Genomic DNA, 19,199 nt, shown 5'->3' with positions numbered 1-19,199 from the left:
CTAGGTGTCTCTACTGTCCCTCCTGGAAAAGACTGTCTACACTAGGTGTCTCTACTGTCCCTCCTGGAAAAGGCGTCTACACTAGGTGTCTCTACTGTCCCTCCTGGAAAAAGTGTCTACACTAGGTGTCTCTACTGTCCCTCCTGGAAAAGGCTATTGTCCCTCCCGGAAAAGGCGTCTACACTAGGTGTCTCTACTGTCCCTCCTGGAAAAGGCGTCTACACTAGGTGTCTCTACTGTCCCTCCCGGAAAAGGTGTCTACACCTGGCGCCTCCACTCTCCCTCCTGGAAAAGGCCGTCTACACTAGGCACCTCTACTGTCCCTCCTGGAAAAGACTGCCTACACTAGGTGCCTCTACTGTCCCTCCCGGAAAAGGCGTCTACACTAGGTGTCTCTACTACTGTCCCTCCCAGAAAAGGCGTGTACACTAGGTGCCTATAATGTCCCTCCTGGAAAAGGCCAGCTGCCCTGCACAGCTCCACTGACTCCTTTTCCCCTTTCTTCTTTTCCCCTTATAATGGAAACTGCTCTTCCCTTAGTTACTAATGACCTCTTGTGGCCTTTGCCCTCTCATTCTCCTTGACCTCTGCAGCCTGGATGCTGTTGGTCACTCTCCCTTTGAAACTCTATTCTCTCTAGTTTGGGAGGATCACCCCACCCCCACCCCCACCCCCATACCATGTTCTGTCTGTGGTTAGATCCTCTTCCTGATCACATCTTCTAACCTTAGGGTCCCACTGGGCTTAAAATTAATGGGAGCCCATTTCCTCCCCCCATCCCACCTTCCCTTCCCCCAGCCTCTCAGGCTTAAAATCCAAGAGGGATCCTGGATCCCCTCCCCCTCTCACCATTCATATCCAACGCGGTAGTGATTTTACTTTTGCTACAGTCAATACACCCCCATCTCCAAGAGGGCCCCGCCCTGGGGCAGACCCCATCACCTCACTCCTGGACTATTGCAGTGGCTGGTGCCCTCCCCCCCCCTTTAATTCTGATGCTTTCCTCTTCCATGTATATTTTCTCTCTCTATAGCTCGTTTGCTTGTTGTCCCCCCTTTTAAATTGTGAGCTCCGAGGTCAGGAAGCAACTTTCAGCTCTTTGCTTAGCCACCGGCTGGCACATAATAAGCACTTAATAAGTGTTTATTTGCTGACTGCCTTCACATGAAACCGTTTATGTGGTGGCCACATAAGCCCCAGCAGCTGCCGGGGTTTCCTGGACAAACATTCCAGTGTCTTTACAAGGGTGATGAATTCTTGATAGGAGGAACACAGTTTCTTTCCACGGGTCTCCAGGGTCACGTCATTGCAGGTTTGGGAGACAACATCTATGGTGGCGAAGTTCCCCGCAGTGACTTTGTAGCCCTTAGCAGAATCTAGAGGATCGGGCTTGTTACAAAGAGCAGCCAAGGTAACGCCAGCCCCTGGAGGGGCAGAATTAGGAAAAACGGGACCGTGTCCGTGAGGCCCTTTGCGGGGCACCGTGTAAAGTTTGGTTCTCTTTGGTTCTCCCAGTGGCCGTCCCTCCCAGGAATGATGAGGCTTGGCCAGGATAGGATCATGGACTACTCTGGCCATTTATGTAGGTCACTTGAGGACCAGGACAAAAGCCTTGACCAGATCAAGGATTATCTTCAGAACCTTATCAGTCAAGGCCCTGAGAAGTTTATGATCTCAGAATTCTTCATAGAAAGGAAGAAGAAATCACATCTCCAACGACTTCATCTACTGGATTAGCTCGATGCCAAGAATATTCTGGGTTCACGAGGAGTAGAAACTTCAACTTAGAATCCCAAGCGACGTATCTGGGCACCGAGATATTTTAGTGATTTCTCAGGATTGGCCAGGACTTGGCGACACTAAACCTGATTCACTCCTCAGAAAACCCCAGTGGCTCCTTGTTACCCTAATGTTACCCTGATGATGCTACCCTGTGTAGCGTTTCAAGCACTTCCCAAGCTGACCCCATCCAGCCTCTCTAGCCTGTCTGCAAAGCACTTCCCTCCTGGCACCAGAGGCCAACATCTGCATCTTCTTACTCCTCCTCACAGAGGATGCTTATGTCATTACTGAACCCCATGCTCTTCTGCCTCATTTTTGACTTTTAAAATTCTGAATTTATTGTGTGTGTGAGAGAGAAATGGAGAGAGAAAATTCCCATATACAGAGTAGGACAGAAAAAAAGTTGTACATAGATTCATGACCATAGCTGACAATTTGAAAAAGCCATAATTTTACCAGAATCCTTTCCAAACTGTCCTGCTCCTCCATATTTCATTCTATTCCCTTCTGTGCATTATCCACATTACTTTAGTGACCCTTCTTTACTTTCTGTTCTTTTGGGGGCAGTAGGTGCCCCGAATAAAACAAGACAAAAGCAACACAATCTTTGGACCGATTAACCACAGAGGATTTCCAGGCCTCATCTTGCTCTGCACCATGGGAAAGTTATCACTTCTGACAGGCGATAGACAGCCCACTTTCTCATTGGCCCTCTGGACTTGTGACGGTTCCTGGAGTCGAGCAGAGTCCTTAATCCTTCAGAGGAGGTTTTCTCCATAGTCAAACCCTGGCTTTTCTTGGAAGCTGAGCTTCAGCACCCAGGGCTTTTCCTGGCCCCCCAGCCGGAAGCTAGGGCCTTTCCTCAAAAGTAACTTGAATGTGTTTTGTGTGTGTTGTTTTCCTCATGTTGGAATACAAGCTCTCGAGAAGCTCAGGGTGATGTGGTAACCCAAAAGCCAGTGCTTTCCTTGGCTGCATGAAGAAGGGTTAGACTCTCAGGACTACAGAGGTGATCATCTCTCTTTTCTGCTCTGGTCATCTGGGGGAGTGTCCTCAGTTCAGGCATCACACTATCAGCAGGGCATTGATAAGCTGGAGAGCACACAGAGAAGGGCAGTCAAAGGCCTGCAGTGATGCTACGGTGGAATCAGTTGAAGGAACTGGGGGCATTTAGACCGCAGAAGAAAAGTCTGGGGGATGTGATTGCTATGTTCAGGGAAAACTAGAGGGGAGGTAAGGTGAGAAGAAAGTTTCAAAGAGGCAGATTTAGGCTGGTTGTCAAGGAAAAACTTCTGGACAGTCGGAGACATCCCGAAGGTCTGCCTGCTGTCCCTTCTCCAGTCCTTTCTCCTCTATTCAGCGACTAAAGGGATTTTCCTAAAAAGCAGATCCTACCATGTCATTCCCTACTCAGTGAGCTCCAGTGGCTCTCCAAGATCAAAAGCAGATTCCAGTTTGGTGTTCCAAACCTTTCCAGTCTTCTTATGCCTTACTCTCTCACTTGTACTCTGTGATCTGGAGACACTGGTCTTTTTGGTGCTCTGAACAAGCCCGTTCAACTCTGGGATGTGGGCATTTCCTCTGGCCACCTCCCGTGCCTGGAACATCGTTTTCCTCATCTCCAGACTAGACTCCTCATCATCCAGCCAGACTACTGGCTTCCCTAACTTCCTATATGTCCCCAACTAAAAGCCCATTTTCCACAGGAAGCCTTTCTCTTTCTCTCTTAATTCTAGTGCTTTTCTTCTATTTAATTACTTCCTCTTTTTCCTGCTTGTACAGCGTGTTTTTGTACAGCTGTTTGCCTGTTGAGGAAAGCCCATTAGACTGTGAGCTTCCTGAGGGCCCCTTTGCCTTCTTTGTATCCCCAGCATTTATCACAGTGCCAGGTGTTAACACCCCTATGGACTACTCTAACCTGGTAGCTCCTTCTTGAGCTACTCTTAATGCCCGTCTGTCAACGGGCACGGCTAGGCCACACTTACCCATCTTCGGGCACCAACCTGGATCCCAAAGAGACAGACCACCAGGAGGTAGGGGTGAAGCGAAAGAGAACTTTATTCTTAGATAGTATATATTTATACCCCCTTGAGGATCCAGGGAAAGGGGAGGTCCTCTAGGAACCAGGACAGGCAGAACATAACGGGATTGGCCCAAGAAGGAGGGAAGAGTGCTAGGCTTTGAGAGCGCTAAGGAGGGAGACATGGTACCTGGGGTCAGATACCGCCCCCTGGGACTATGCCCCACCTCCACCCCTCCGGTCCTTCCATATGCCTTGAGCCATATTCTTTATTCCCAGAGGCTTTTTAACCCTTACAACAGGCACACAGTAGGTGCTTAATAAATGTTTATTGACTGAGAACTGAGAAAGAACTTAAAACAAAGACTATCAGAGCTAGAAATGACCTTAAAGGATAGGACTTGAATTATCAAAGCTCCAAAATCTCGACATTAGCACATAGAACACAATCTGTTCATCAGGTGAGATGGTTCTGGAATGTCGGAAACTGAAGGGAACTTATCTCAAGCATGGATAGACACAGACCGTTAGTGTGTGATGGGAGGGATCTGAGGACAAAGTGTATCAGAAGGTACCTTTGAATGAAGGACATTTGAAGAAAGAATATTATAGCTTAGAGAGACCCTAGAGCACAGCATGTCAGGGCTGGCTTGGCCCTTAGAGCCCAGAACTGCCAAGGTAGATGGAACATTAGAGCATCCAACAGAGTGGCAAGGACCGCAAACCGGAGAATCTAAATGCTGTTAGCTGAGGGTGACCTTGGGGCAGCTTGCTATAGTGGAAGAAGCATTAGTTGGGGACTTCAAGGACATGGATTCAAATTCTGCCTTAGACCTGAGACTTAACTTCCCTAGACCTCAATTTCCTCCTTAATAAAATGGCAGAGGGTGCCCTGGTCTCCAGGGTCATGTAATTGCAGGCTAATTGTTAGGCTACCTGATTTCTGAGGCCCCCTTTCAGCTCCAGGCCTATGATCCCAGAAAGATACAGAATGTCTGACTTGGGAGAGGTCAAAGCTCATATGAGCCTTGGAACATCAAGAGAGTTTATGTCACACAGTATCCAAGAGCAGCCTGGGAGAAAACTGAGAACACAGATTGTTAGAAGTGGAAGCAAACCTTAGAACACAGAGGACTAAGATGTCAAGTCAGTCAGGAGCTTTCAAAGACAGGCTACAGAGTGTTACTACTGAGAGTCTGTCAAGCATTTATTAGTCCACACCTGTTTGCCAGACACTGTGGTAAGTGCTGGGGGTACAAGGAAAGTCCCTGACCTCAAGGAACCCCCAGTCTGATTGCAGAGACAAAATATAAACAGCTTTGTACAAATAGCCGACTGTGTAAATGAAGGGAAGATGTCCCACAGATGGCAGGCACCGGATTTAAAGGATCCAGGAAATGCTTCTTGCAGGATGGGGATGAAGGGGGAGAGAGGGATCACTTCCTCTGGTCTTGGCAAATCTTGCTGGACAGTAGAAAACGGAGAATGTTAAAATTCAGAGAGGCCTGAAAACATAAAACATGGCACAGATCACAGAGACGGAGGGCACCTCCGAGTCAGTCACTCCGCTCTGTGCCTGGCATCTTGTGGGCATTGCAGATGAAAGACAAAAAACAAATTCTTTGTCCTCGGGGATCTGCCATTCCATCAGGGAAGTGATGCGGGTTGTGGTCCCTTTAAGAAACTAGATTGATTTATTCCTTTCTGATTCCCAACCCCATAATATCAATCCAGGAAGTGGGGACCTTTGATTCACAAATCCTGGTCAAAAGCATCCCTTTGAATTCCAGGACAAGATCCAGGCCTGTCCCAGCTCCCACCCGGATCTGAGCCAACTTGGGCTGTCCCAGCCCCCATTCTAATGATCTGCTCAGGTTTCCCAACTCCCACCAAGCAAACTCTAGCCCTCACTGGCGAGGAGTCAACTTGGGACTCCACACACGGGCCCCTTTAGTTAAATCTCTCCTTATAAAACAGCCACGCTGGAGCCCTCTCTTTGCAGAGGGTCGAAACATGTCAGCACCAAGCCTGGCACTAAGGACTCTGCCCGCTGGAATCCTGTTTCCAGTGTCTTCTAATCCCTTTATCCTCACCTATTTCCTTAACTAGACTTTAACCTCACTTCCAAACCCCATAATAAACCTCTTTTATCAATCTAGGTTTTCAGGCCTGTAAATTCCTTTACAGGGGACTCTCGGCGCTGTTACTAGACCTCATTTAACTCCGTATCCTTGCGCCGAATCCAAAGGGCTGCAGGGGAGCTCTATTTGACTCCCTGTACCCTGAACCTGCCACTAGACTTCAATTTAAACCCTAATTTCATTTGGGCCCCCATATCTAGATCTCATGAGAAGGACCCACACGGGTGCGTATGACATCTCCACTGTGGCCAGGTTGGGAACGGAAGAACGGTAAGGGTTCTAAGAGCATTGAACCCAGAATTTCAGTATGGAAGGGGGAAGAGACTCCAGAACTGAGAGCTAGCTTAGAAGACAGAATGTCAGAGCTAGGAAGGGCCTGGATTGTAGACTGGGAGAGGTCAGAACGACCCGAGAACTCCCTCAAAAGCAGAGACCCCAGGAAGTGATGAGAATTGACTCCGATCGCTGGAAACTCTGTCTCTCTGCAGGACTGATTTCCCACATCTGTAGAGAGCCGCAACTCTGGAGAAGTCTGCTTGAAACTAGGTGTTAACTCAGTGGAATTGATGAGATGATGGTTCTCTAGGTCCCATATACTTAGTACTTAGTGTGGCGGACGTAATGGTTCTCTGAGTTCACACAAAATCAATGTGCTGGAATGTAATTGAAGAGGGGACCCTGAAACTCTACAAATCCTTAAAGGAGAAAATCTTCGACTGGGCCTCAGTGAGGGACCCACCCCCAGGGACAAACCGTTCCATCCTCGGGGTCCCTCAGTCCTCAAACTCATTGAATTCAATTCAACTCAAGCTGAAACCCAGCCCCGAGTTCCCTTCAGCTAAAGCTCCCTTACAAAAGAGCCAAACTAAAACCCTCTCTTTGTGGAGGTTCCAAACGTGCCACGCTGTGCCAAGGAAACCTCTGCCTGCTGGAATGGTATCCTTTGCCAGTGCCACCCTCGCTTTATCTCACCTATTTCCCTAACCAGACCTTATGCCTCAGTCAGGATTTCTAATCTTTCTTCCAATCCCCATAATAAACCTTTTTATCAATCTAGGTTTCGGGGTCCGTAAATTATTTTACAGAAAACTTCTGTGCTGCCAGAGGGGGGTTCCCCAAAACTCTTGTGCAAATCCCAAGGGGGTGCAGGGGAGCCAAACCTCTCCATTTGGTTCCCTGAATCTCAAACCTGCCACTAGACCTTATCATTTAACTCCCTGACCTGCAGGAACCCTAATCTCATTCTAAATCTAGACCTTATCATAATTAATAACAGTAACAGACAAGGTATAGAAGGGCTAAGAAGGACTGGAAGAGAGACATTCTGTCTTTGACGGCTGGTGGCTCTGGTGCCTCCTGCCCTGCGGAGGAAACCGGGTCTGACTGACAGAAAGCCAGCCCCAACATCACCCACATCCCCTCATCTGCTGAGACACTTCCTGCTCCCAAGGAACCCACCACCCATTTCCTTGTTTTGTTTCAAATGTCAAAGTGATGACCAGTGGCCGTAAAAATTCAAGCGGACCTTGGTCTGGGGGAAGTGCTTGTGTTTACTGTGAAGGACATCAGGGTGGGACCCTCATTCCGGGATGGAAACGGGCGCCTGCGTTGGTCTCTCCCGGCAGCCTTTGCTCCCACCACTTTGGTAACTAAAAGCGAATCTATCCGAGAAGCCGCCGCTTGCCGCAGAGCAGTTTGCCTGGGGAAACACCGAGGCCGTGGAAGAACGGAGAGGGGGCGGGGGGCGGGGTCGGGGCACGGAGGCAGCCAGGGATGGAGGGAGGGAGCCAGAGCCCCGCAGGCAGCATTGGAACTCGGCGCTTCGCGACTGCGCAGCGTACAGAGGAAGCACTGGGAAAAGACCTCGGCGCCCGTCCCGACCCATCCCCCCACGTTCTGCAGATAGGGAAACTGAAGCCCGGACTAGCGAGTGACTTGTCCCAGGCCACAAAACCTGCGCGCATGAGAGGCAGGATTCGAACCAAGGGCGCGATTGACAGAACAGGGGCGGCGCTCGGCAAGGCGGGGCTCCGGGTTCCATCAGAACAACAACAACCGCATCACGTGGTCGCGTGCGACCACGTGACCCCGACGCGCTCGAACGACGTCACGTGAAGGACCCCGCTCTCTTCCAACCAGAGGGCGAGGCTCCAGGTCTCGTCCCGCCCCGGATCCGGCCTGGGGCCCCGAGGTTGTCGCTACGCCGCCTGCCCTCCTGGAGGCCGAGCGCTCCTGAAAGCGAGCCGGCCTCGCCGCCCGCGCCGTGTACTTGGTCGGGGGCTCCTTCCCTCTCCCGGCCCCCTCCGCCCGGAGGCCTCTTTACTCCTCCGCTCCCAGAGCTGGCATCGGGGAGGTGCCGGTACGCAGGACGTGACGTCACCCCACGGGGCCGGAAGCGACTCCTGAGGGAGGGAGGGAAGATGGCGGAGGTGGTGAGTCCGGGGCCCGGCGCGGGGCGGGGCGAGGCGGGGCGGAGGCATCCGCAGTTCGGCGGCGACTCCCCCGGCCTCCCCCATTGACCGCGGTATCTTCCCCAGGGCGAGGTCATCGAGGGCTGCCGCCTGCCCGTGCTGCGGCGCAATCAGGACAACGAGGATGAGTGGCGTGAGTGACGGGGGGCGGAGCCAACGGGCACCGCGGGGGCGGGGCCTGGCGATGGAGCCCCGCGAGGAGGGCGGGGCTTGTTAAGCCAATAGGCGTGGTTCCTGTAAGGGGCGGGGCCTAAGCCTACCTGAGAGGGAAGGGGTCCAGAGCAGGCTGGGCCTGGGGGGAGGGGACGTGGTCTGTGTGGCTGGGGAGGGGGCTTGGCAGGAGGCCCGGGGACCTGGGGGGGGCGGGGCGGATAATGAAAAGGGGCGCGGCAAATTCAAGGGTGGAGCCCGAGGCGCCCTGAGCGGGGCTTGGTGGGGAGTGGCCACAGGCCTGAGGACCCACCCCTACCCCCACCCCACCCCCTTGAAAGAGGTAGATGGGTCAAGGGATGGATGCCTAGGAGGGGAGGGGGCAGGGCTAAGAACCCTTAGGGTGCAGGGGGTGGAGCCTAAGGAGGGGGCGGGGCCAGAGGCCTCAGACCCCCTCAAGGGCAGTCCAAGGTTAATCCAAGGGCAGAGACCGGGGCCCACCTGAGGAAGAGGAGGGGGTGGTCTGGGCCTCCTGGGGAGGGACTGGAGCTGGAGGAGGCCAGATTCCGTCCCCCTTGCCCAGGGTCCCAGCGTCAGCCCCCTCCTCCCTTGCAGCTTTGGCAGAGATCCTGAGCGTGAAGGACATCAGCGGCCGGAAGCTCTTCTATGTTCACTACATCGACTGTGAGTGGAGGGGGTGTTCCTGGGGGTCGGGGGGGGGTGAGAGGAGGAGACTGGGGGGCACCCTGGCATCTCTACTTCTCCCCTTGTCTGTAGTCAACAAGCGCCTGGATGAGTGGGTGACCCATGACAGGCTGGACCTAAAGAAGATCCAGTTTCCTAAGAAAGAGGCCAAGACCCCCACAAAAAATGGGCTCCCTGGGTCCAGACCGGGCTCCCCTGAGCGGGAGGTGGTGAGTAGAAGCGGCCACACGCGAGCCGGAGACAGTTCCCGCCAGGATGGTCAGGCCCCTCCCCCGCCTCGCTTGTCCCTGTCGCGCGTCACCACCGTGGTCCCTGGGCTCCCGGGCCGCAGGCTGAGGATGAGGAGGATGAGAAGGGCCCGAGGCAGCCCTGCCCTAAAGGCCGCAGCTCGGACAGGGTTTGTAGAGATCAAGGTCGGGTCCGAGGGAGGAGGTGGTGCTACTGAATCGTAGATTTCAGAATTCAGTCACCAAACCCCACGAAGTTGGGGTGGGAAGCCGGCCCAGGGGGAAGGGGTGGGGGGGGGAACCCACCTGGCTGATGGGGGCCCCCTCCTCCCCTCCCCCTCGCTCCCTTCCCCCTCCCCCAGAGGAAGACCCTGGACCTATCTCTACAGCCGGCTTCGGCCCAGGCCAGTGGGAAGACACTGCCGATCCCAGTGCAGATCACGCTCCGCTTCAACCTACCCAAGGAGCGAGAGGCCATCCCCGGCGGCGAGCCTGACCAGCCCCTCTCCTCCAGCTCCTGCCTGCAGCCCAACCACCGTTCCACGGTACCCTCGGATTCTTCACCTGGAGCTCCGGAGCCCAGCTCCCTCGTCCCCACCGTTTCCTCCAGGACCCAGGTCCCCTGCCCCTTTGACCCACCTTTCTCGGTCTCTCTCTGCAGAAACGAAAAGTGGAAGTGGTTTCACCGGCGACTCCCGTACCCAGCGAGACCGCGCCGGCCTCCGTGTTTCCTCAGGTGGGTGCTTGGCTCCCCTCCCGCGCCGCCGGGTCCCCCGCCCCCCCGGAGCCCGTGGCTCACCCCGACCCTCCCCCTCCTGTCTCCGCAGAATGGCTCGGCCCGGAGGGCCCTGGCCGCCCAGCCGGGACGGAAGAGGAAGTCCAACTGCCTAGGCACCGATGAGGTGGGTCCGGGGGAGGCGGGAGAGGGGGCGGCCGGCCCCCGGGCGGGCCGACGCGCTCACCTTCCCAACCGCCCCCAGGACTCCCAGGACAGCTCGGACGGGATCCCGTCGGCCCCCCGCATGACCGGCAGCTTGGTGTCCGACCGGAGCCACGACGACATCGTCACCCGCATGAAGAACATCGAGTGCATCGAGCTGGGCCGCCACCGCCTCAAGCCCTGGTACTTCTCCCCGTACCCCCAGGAGCTGACCGCCCTGCCCGTGCTCTACCTCTGTGAATTCTGCCTCAAGTACGGCAAGAGCCTCAAGTGTCTGCAGCGGCACCTGGTGGGTCCCCGCCCCTCCCGCGAAGGAGCATGGAGGGGCCGTGCACCTGGGGTGGGAGGGGAGTCGGGAGCCATGGGGGGGGGGGGAACGGCGGAGACAAGCTCTCAGCGCTCTCCCCCCGCCCTCACGTGCTCTTTCCTGGCCTCCATTCCTCAGACCAAATGTGACCTGAGACACCCCCCGGGCAATGAGATTTACCGAAAGGGCACCATCTCCTTCTTCGAGATTGACGGGCGCAAGAACAAGGTGGGGGGGGGATGGAGGGCGGTGGGGTTCCCCTGAGCCAGCCCCATCCCCCAAGGCTGGCACGGGACCGCTGCAGGAGCAGGTGCCCAGAGCTGGGATGGGATTTGGAAGAGAAGGTCCGGAGTTGGTGTGGACCCCCTCCCTCCGGGGGTGTGCCCAAAGCCTCCGGCCTGGTGTGGGCCCGGCTTGGGGCGCTGTCACTGAGGCCGCCCCTCCCTCCCTCCAGAGTTACTCCCAGAACCTCTGCCTTCTGGCCAAGTGTTTCCTGGACCACAAGACCCTGTACTACGACACCGACCCCTTCCTCTTCTACGTCATGACCGAGTACGACTGCAAGGGCTTCCACATCGTCGGCTACTTCTCCAAGGTCAGTCCTGGGGGCGTCCCAGGCCGTCCTCTGCTCCGGCCCTGTCCGAGTTCCCCTCTGGCTGTCCTCCCCCCGTCCCCATCCTTGTCCCCTCAGACTCACAGGCTCACTCTGTGTCCTTTAGGAGAAAGAATCCACGGAGGACTACAACGTGGCCTGCATCCTGACCCTGCCCCCGTACCAGCGCCGCGGCTACGGCAAGCTGCTCATCGAGTTCAGTGAGTACAGCAGGGGTGGGGGGAAGAGGCTGCTGGGCCGGGGAGCACGGACCCCGCGCCGAGAGCTGCAGCACCGGGGGGGGCCAAGGACGAGGATCTTTGGCATCGACCTGCCTCCCAGGAGTCCAGAGGAGAGGGGGACGGGCGTGGGCAGGTGCCGATGTCCCGGCCTCGTACGGCCGGAGGGCGAGGTCTGTGCCCAGCTGGTGCGCTTGGATTCCCGGGATGGACCCTCAATGATCATCGGGGAGATGGTCCACGAACAGTAGACTGAGACGTGGCGGTTTCAGTAGAGCCGCCGGTCATGCCCCACAAGGGCACTTCCCCATCGGGGGCACTTACACAGATTTTAGCAGAGCCCCCCTTGCCCATTCCCAAATGTGGTATAGACGGCCCGAGGGCCAGTCCCCAGAACTGCTGAGGCCTCGGTCTGCCAGGGGTCCCAGGGAACCAGACGTGGCTTGGTGCTGGCCAGGGTCTTAGACAGAGGAGGACGGCCTGCAGAGAGCTCGAGGTCACTCAGGGAAAGGGAGGCAGCAGGGACCAAGGGCTTCAAGCCTCAGAAGGGCCGGGGCAGAGTCTGACATCCCGTGGGCCCTCCCGGGCGCCCCAGCCCCCAGGACTGGCCCACTAAGAAGGGCTTGGACCACGTCATGAGAACGCAGAGATGCGGGGGTGGGGCCCCCCTGCATGTACCTTGTGCATGCTGTCGCATGCTACACACATGTGCGTGGGCATGGGTGCATGGGTACAGGCACGTGCGTGAGTCTGTTGTGCCCTGCCAGCCTGTGGGGGAGAGGCCACTGTTGGACCCTGAGGGCCCCACCTGCCGGGCTCAGCGGCGGCCCAAGGTGGGAAGCAAAGGCCTGGCCTTGAGGCCCTCCCGTGCTCCTTAAGGCGTTGCTTCCCTCTATAGACGTTTTCTGGATGCCTGCTGTGTGCTGGGTACCAGAGGTGCGGAGGATGGCAGGGCAGGGAGGCGGGCCTGCCCCCTGGAGCTATCGAGGGAGGATGGCTCCTACAGAGAAAATGGGACTCGATACTCAGTGGTGCCTCAGCATTTATTAAGCACCTCCTGTATGCCAGGCCCTGTGCTAAGTGCTGGCGGTACCAAGAGGTAAAGGTGGGCCCTGCCCCCCAGGAGCAACCCTTCTAACGGGCCCAGTGTGTAAAGCTCCGTACCCACGCGTCTGCAAGGAGCCCCAGGCAGGATAAATGGGGGAGAGGAAAGGCTTCCCAGGCCAGGCGGCATGGGGGTGTGGGAGCATTCTGCGGGCTGGAGCGGGGGGGCGAGGGCACAGCCTGAGATGGAACAGCAGGAGGCCAGCGTGCGTCGGTCAGGAAGTAAGGTGGGAGGGCAGCAGGTTATGGAGACTTTGGAGGGCCTGGAGGCCTGGGAGGCCCGAGGGTTTGTGGAATAGGTGGCAGGAGATCAGACCTGGGCTTCTGGAGCGTCCCTTTGGCCCCTGGAGGCCGGGCAGAGGCCAGAGACGGTTGCCGCAGTCACCCCAGACTGAGGGGGCGGGGGCTTTGTCAGAGGAAAGGGGACGTGTTGGAGAAATGGTGACCTCGAGGAGGGAGCCGGCAGCCGCCCCGTGTGGGACTAAGGGTCAGCGGTCTGCAGCGCGTCCGGTCTGAGCTGCTCGGACCAGAAAGGCTCCTCAGCACTGAGACAGCCCCTCGATCCAGGGGAGCTGGAGGTCATGCAGGCAGAAGAGGGCCCCAGCAGAGGGTCAGAGAGGAGGGGGAGGAGCAGGGGACACCCGAGGGCTTCCAGCTACTGTTCCTCTGGCCCCTGGGGCCGCTGAGGGACTCCTAGAGAGCTGGCGTCCCCCAAGTTTGGGGGTTAGGTGGGAGTATGAAAAATGGGGGCCCTTAGCAGGGCCTAGGCCTCCAAGCCAGGAGGGGACAGCACTGGGCCTTGGGCGGCAGTTTGGGCTCGATACCTTTAAGGAGGTGCCCTGGGAAGCCGGCCGGCACCTGGCACTGACGGAATAAAAGGGGTCCCACCGGCCCCCCCCCCGGGTGCAACCCTGAAGGAGCTGGGACCTCTTCAAAAGGAGGGGGGTTCACTTAAGATCTTTCAGAGCGCCAAGTGACCTTCCTGGCGGCCTCGGGCCAAAAGACCCTGGCTGGACGGCCCCACCCCAGCCAGGGCCAAGGGCTCTTATCCTCTGACCTCCGCGTCTCTCACTTCCTGGCAGGCTATGAGCTTTCCAAGGTGGAAGGGAAGACGGGCACGCCCGAGAAGCCACTCTCGGACCTTGGCCTCCTGTCCTACCGGAGCTACTGGTCACAGACCATCCTGGAGATCCTCATGGGACTCAAGTCGGAGAGCGGGGAGCGGCCCCAGATCACCATTAAGTGAGCCCTCGCCCAGGGGCCGGGCGGGGATGGGGTGGGTGCGGGTGAGCCAGGATGGCCAGTGATGCCACTGCCCCCCCTTTGCAGTGAGATCAGCGAGATCACCAGCATCAAGAAGGAAGACGTCATCTCGACCCTGCAGTACCTGAACCTCATCAACTACTACAAGGTAGGGAGGGGGCCACCACCCGGAGCCCACGGCCAAGATGGCGGCTCCTCGGGCCTCTGGGATCCTGACTGGTGGCAGAATTGGGCGGTTTCACTACTCGGGGCTGCAGGAGCTTCCTCACAGGGGGTTCCCAGTTTTTGTGGCTGTTTCCTTGGGAGTTGTCTCTCTAGGCTGGAGGCCAGGGGGGAAGGGGGGTTCAAAGCCGGGTCAAAGGATACACTTTGAGTGCCTTTCTGGACCTTGTTGGGGGCCCCTCATGGGCTCCCCCAGAGCCGCCCTGACCTCGGGGGCTTCCTTTTTGGCTAACTTTGCCCTTCCCCCCAAGGGCCAGTACATCCTGACGCTGTCAGAGGACATTGTGGACGGGCACGAGCGGGCCATGCTGAAGCGGCTCCTGCGCATCGACTCCAAGTGTCTGCACTTCACCCCCAAGGACTGGAGTAAACGGGGAAAGTGGTGACCTCGGCCTTGCCAGGCCTGCCCGTTGGGCTTCTTTTGCCTCCTGGACCGGGAAGGGCCTTGGGGGTCCGGGCCAGAGCGCCGGGGCTGCGCCTGTGCTGCTTCAGGCGGGCCCGTGTACAGAGAGAGGGGCAGCTGTGTATAGTATCGGGAGGGGGGGGGGGGGGGGAGGGGCGGGTGTGTACAGGGGTTTTGTAAGGTGGGGGGGGGGGGAGGAACCCCTGCCCTGCTTCATGGGCAATAAAGTGTTTCTATGGACCCTGGGCCCTCCTGCGTAGGACCAGGAAGGGGGACTCAGAACCTGGGGCTTCACTCCCACACAATTTCCAGACTCTTTTATTGTGGAGGGGGATGGGAGCAACACTTTGGGGTTCAGAGCTGCCGCCTCAGCCGTCATCCTCAGCCACAGGTGCGTGGATCTGGAGGGGCCCCCCCCCCCCCCCAGTGGACTGCCCCAGGGCCTGCTCTGTCCAGTCCCTTCCCCCCCCCCCCCATTTCCCCTTCACTGGTTTTCCTGCAGAGGGATGGGAACTGGACTGACACCCCCCCCCCCAACAGTGCAGGGTCTCCCCGGGTGGGGGGGGGCATTGGGATGGGGGTCCCCAGGAAGGACACTCACGGCAGCGGCCAGGCTGGGCCAGCTCAGGGCTCCGTGCATCCGGGCATCTGGCCCCGGGGGGGTCTCCAGGCCCCAAAGAGTAAAGTGGCCGAAGGTGCCGATGGCCCGGACCGTCCGGTCCTGAGGGACGAGCAGACGTGCTGTCATGTGGCCACATCCTGCCTCCCAGCCCCACCAGGTGCCCCGCACCCACTCTGGCCGCCCCCTCCCAAGTGCCCACTCACCTCGGAGCCCTCGGCCTTGTCCTCCTCCCGAAGCACCAGCCCCACGTGGCCGGCCGGCAGGGTCACCTCTTCTCCCTGCAGGCTGCGGCCCCTGAAGGACACCGTGGGCCCTGGGACAAGGGGACACGGCGGGTCAGGGCCAGCCTGGTACCACCCCCAAGCTTGAGGGGCCCCCTCCTCCAGGGGTGACTCAGACTTCCTGTGAAATGGGCCACAGAGCCCTCCCTCCTGGGGGTGCCCTACCTTGAAGGGGCCCAGTGGAGGCAGCCGCTATGGGAAGAGTACGCTCAAAGCCAAAGGGCTGGATGCAAATCCCTAAGCGCAGGGGCCCCAGACTGTCACTGGGGGGGGGGGGGTAACACCACTTTCTCCATGTGTAAGATGAGAGGGCAAGGCTTGGTGGCCTCAGGTCTGCTGGGACTCATAAAGGCTCTGCACACAGCAAGTGCCCCAAGTCTGATTTCATTTCTGGTCGGGCCTAGCGGCGCGTGCGCACACGGAGAACAATGACATTTTTAAGAGCCTTCCCCCCCCCCGTTACCCCGAGGCCTGACGGGAATTGTAGTCCATTCCCCCCCGGCCCCGGCGCGCATGCTCCTGGCACCTGAAGGCCCCGGCCGAATGGCCGGGCTGAAGAAGCGACTGACGGCGGCGGGCCCGTTGTGCCGGATCTCGCAGGGGAGAAGGTGCAGCGCAGTTGGCGTCGCGGCGCGCACGGAGCTCGGTTGCAGCCGGATGAGGCCCGGGAGCGCGGGGGCTGCGCCGTGTGGCATCTTTTCGAAGAGCCTGTTGCGCGTGCGCTGGCGTGGGGGACGCGCTTGGAACTCGCGCCGAACGCCACGCGCTTGCGCTCTGCGCGCCGCCTTATGGAAGCCGTAGTTCATAGTGGCCAGGCGCGCTGACGTCACCGACATCACGTACAGACATTCGCTAGGAACGCAGCTACGCCCTAGTGCGTTCTGGGTAAAAATCTTGCAATTTCTGGATTGCGGAGCTCTCTCCGGGCCTTGCAGCCCCAGCCTTCCCTGAGAAGGGGACAGGGGCGTTAGCTCCCCAAGGGAGCTTCTTTCCTTTACAAACCACTTTTATTTTCCGGCAGCCCTCCCCGGAAGAAAGGCAACCCCGTTCAGGGAGGGGTTTTTCCCCGGCCCCGGCCTGCTCCTTTGCACCCCCGAACTCCCGAACCCTCACCCGGGGCCCGTGTCCATTTCCTCGCGGGGAGGGCAAAAACCTCCCCCAGGTCGGTCCCAGGCGGGCCGGGGTCCTCTCCAGGGAGCCTGCGTGTGCCCTTAAGCCCCAGGCTCCCCAACCCGCTTCCTCCTTGGGGCCTTTGGGCAAAGGCCATAGGGAGGGGTGAATACGCACCAGCTTTCCTAAGCAGCACCCCGTCTTGGGGTTTCCAAGGAACATGGGCCGCAGGCCTCCCTAGAGGGCCACTTAGGCTCCCCAGAAGGAGCCCTTAGGAAACCCCAAACTCCATCTCAACCCCCAATACATAAAGGAACCACACTTTCTCAACCCTCGCGAAAACAAATTTCCACCAACCCTCAAGGCCGAAACCCCACCCTCCGCCATTCCCCGGGGAGCCACACAAGACTTTTACCAAAATCTTTTAGGAGGCCCCCTCTCCATCGCTCTCCCAAGCCAGGCCGCCCCCTCCCGCCCTTCAGGACATAGGCCCCAGGAAGAGGAATAAACCCAGCCAAAGCATCCCTCATCCGTCTCCAAAACCAGGCCCCCTCCCGCCCTCCCACACCACCGACCCGGACAAAGCAAATCGCCACACCCAAACCTTGGGCTGCAACAGAAAAACTCCCAACGCCAAGTTCCAACCCCCGCCGCCAAACGCCACTCACCCGCGGCTCCTGAAAAAACCGAACCTCCGCTCCGGGAACAAAGCAAAATCTGAAGATACGGGCACTGGCTAGCGCCCGCCCGCTAACAGGTGGACCCGGGTGGCTAAACGCTTTCCCAAAACCAAGTACGGCGCCCCCTCCCCAGAACCACACACAAACCAAATCGGCGGAACAGGCCCGCCCTGCAGGGCCCAGCCCTGTAATCCCAGGACCCGACGCACTCCAACAAGTAAGGACCTCGAGCTCCACCGAGAAACAGAAAACCTCCGGAACCTGCAGGCACCACGCTAACCACCCAGAGAAGGCCCTCAGGCTTCTGGGCCCCGTAGGCAAACCACCCTCAAAATTTCCACCCAGAAAACACCATTAACCAAACGCCACAAGGCAAAACAGGCCCCACAGTGGTAAACCTCTAAAACCCCGGCTGTCCACCCTCAAGCCACCAAAACCCAACACTTCCCGGGGCCCCCCTGCTCTCCCGTCCCCGAGAGGCCCGGCAATCCCAAAAAGCCTACTCCAGGCAATCCCATCCCGGTCCCAGGAAACAAATCCCGTACGGTCCCGCCCTTAAATCCAATCCCCGCAAAGCTTGGTCCCCACTCCGCCACTACCCACCCTCCGGAACTTCCACCAGAAACTGCAACACCAGCTCCCCCTGCCCAACCAGCAAAAATCCCAAGCCAGGCACCCCGTGCCAAACTTCCCACAAAAGGCCCCTTAACCCTGCAAACCCCATGCCGCAAACCACACGGCCGCCCAGCCAGAAACGAAACACCAAAGACCCCTACTTCCGCCCCTACCCAACAGCCAAACTCTAGAGAAAGCCAAAACCACAAGCCCGAAATCCAGAAACTGCCGCCCAACTCCCCCACAAAAACCGTCAGCAGCAAAGTCAGGCTCCTGCACAACCAAACCCCGCCACAAATGCAAAACAGGGCCCCCTCCTCCCGCCCCAAGAAACCATTCTAAATCGGACAGTCATAAAAAGCCAGGGCGCTGGCGGCCCCCGCCCTGCCACACCAGGCCTAACTCCTGGCCTGAAACTCCCATCTCAGCCAGCAATCAAAACCACCCGGTGCCCAAGCCCACAACTTCAGCAAAGAGGGCTGGCCCCCCCCTCAGCACCTCTACTGCCAGCCGGGCCTGGCAGTTCCCAGGTAAGGCTCCAGCACTGGACACAGCCCGCAGCTCCACCTCGGCAGGCCGAGATCCACGGGGCCATCGGCTCCCTGGCAACCCGCACCTGGCCCCCCGCCAAACTCCATCCACCGTGCAGCCTCCAACCCCAACCCAGCCCTTCTCACGGCCCTCCAGCCAAACCCCAACGACCGCCCCCGGGCCTGAACTTGCCAGGCCAAAACCCACACAAAAAACAGCCCGTCTTGTCAGGCACCCAAACAACCCCAACTCCCACATCCCACATCTCACTCCAACACCATCACCCAGCCACTTACTCTGGCCCCCCCAACCACCCAACAGAAACCAGCCAAACAGGCAACCCCAAACATAAACCTAACAACAACATGCACAAACCCAACAGAAAACAGCTCCAAAACTAAAAACACCCCCAACAGTCAAACCCACAATACTAAAATCCAAAAACACCAACAAAACCAAAACCAAAAATAAGCTAAACCCAGAAAAGCCAACCAACAAAATCCAACAAAAACAAAAACAAAACAAACAAAATATAAAACTCCAAGCAAACAAAACAAAAAAACAAAGAAAAACAAAAACAAAACAAAAACCAAAACACAAAATTTAAACACCAAAACTCACTTAACAATCCAAAAACAACACACAAGAACCAAAACAGGTGAAACACAAGGAATAAGTACAAAAACTAGAAAACACAAAACACAAAACTAAAGAAAAAACTGAAAAACTATAATAAAAACACAACACAAAACCCAACAACTAAAAGAATATACTAAGAAATACACAAAAAACAG

The 19,199-nt window shown here is 57.4% G+C and overlaps 2 protein-coding genes across 4 annotated transcripts; one reads left to right on the top strand and one right to left on the bottom strand.

Annotated features, from left to right (window-relative positions):
- The first annotated feature begins 8,123 nt into the window (after window positions 1-8,123).
- Window positions 8,124-14,867, top strand: KAT5 (lysine acetyltransferase 5). 3 transcript variants are annotated; one of them, XM_031941437.1, is made up of 14 exons: window positions 8,124-8,375; window positions 8,481-8,547; window positions 9,180-9,248; window positions 9,342-9,478; window positions 9,859-10,041; window positions 10,158-10,232; window positions 10,324-10,398; window positions 10,477-10,725; window positions 10,882-10,971; window positions 11,198-11,338; window positions 11,463-11,556; window positions 13,761-13,920; window positions 14,008-14,089; window positions 14,415-14,867. In XM_031941437.1, the coding sequence occupies exons 1-14, from the start codon at window positions 8,364-8,366 to the stop codon at window positions 14,547-14,549; spliced, it is 1,569 nt and encodes a 522-aa protein (XP_031797297.1). In that variant the 5' UTR covers window positions 8,124-8,363; the 3' UTR covers window positions 14,550-14,867. The 3 variants fall into 3 exon arrangements, with proteins under 3 accessions (XP_031797297.1, XP_031797295.1, XP_031797296.1); XM_031941435.1 differs by having other exon boundaries at window positions 8,288-8,375; window positions 9,886-10,041; XM_031941436.1 differs by lacking the exon at window positions 9,859-10,041 and having other exon boundaries at window positions 8,288-8,375.
- A 1-nt stretch (window position 14,868) lies between these two features.
- Window positions 14,869-16,317, bottom strand: RNASEH2C (ribonuclease H2 subunit C). Its single transcript, XM_031941438.1, has 4 exons — window positions 15,996-16,317; window positions 15,392-15,501; window positions 15,168-15,287; window positions 14,869-14,967 (listed from the first exon to the last, which is right to left on the bottom strand). The coding sequence occupies exons 1-4, from the start codon at window positions 16,303-16,305 to the stop codon at window positions 14,935-14,937; spliced, it is 573 nt and encodes a 190-aa protein (XP_031797298.1). The 5' UTR covers window positions 16,306-16,317; the 3' UTR covers window positions 14,869-14,934.
- Window positions 16,318-19,199: the final 2,882 nt, after the last annotated feature.

The sequence above is a fragment of the Sarcophilus harrisii genome, chromosome 6, assembly GCF_902635505.1.
Source record: "Sarcophilus harrisii chromosome 6, mSarHar1.11, whole genome shotgun sequence".
In the NCBI taxonomy this organism is placed as follows: domain Eukaryota; kingdom Metazoa; phylum Chordata; class Mammalia; order Dasyuromorphia; family Dasyuridae; genus Sarcophilus; species Sarcophilus harrisii.
The sequence above is the reverse complement of the archived record's forward strand: the minus strand, read 5'-3'. Positions and strand labels throughout refer to the sequence as shown.

What these genes read in the sequence shown, in the direction of transcription:
- KAT5 (XM_031941437.1), top strand. An exon ending in GCTCCCCTGAGCGGGAGGTG is followed by an intron (nt 9,479 to 9,858) that starts GTGAGTAGAAGC and finishes CCCCTCCCCCAG; the next exon opens with AGGAAGACCCTGGACCTATC. An exon ending in AGCCCAACCACCGTTCCACG is followed by an intron (nt 10,042 to 10,157) that starts GTACCCTCGGAT and finishes CTCTCTCTGCAG; the next exon opens with AAACGAAAAGTGGAAGTGGT.
- RNASEH2C (XM_031941438.1), bottom strand. Translation starts at nt 16,305, where the DNA reads ATGTCGGTGACGTCAGCGCGCCTGGCCACTATGAACTACGGCTTCCAT. An exon ending in ACAAGGCCGAGGGCTCCGAG is followed by an intron (nt 15,288 to 15,391) that starts GTGAGTGGGCAC and finishes CTCGTCCCTCAG; the next exon opens with GACCGGACGGTCCGGGCCAT. An exon ending in GGCCCAGCCTGGCCGCTGCC is followed by an intron (nt 14,968 to 15,167) that starts GTGAGTGTCCTT and finishes GGGCCCCTCCAG; the next exon opens with ATCCACGCACCTGTGGCTGA.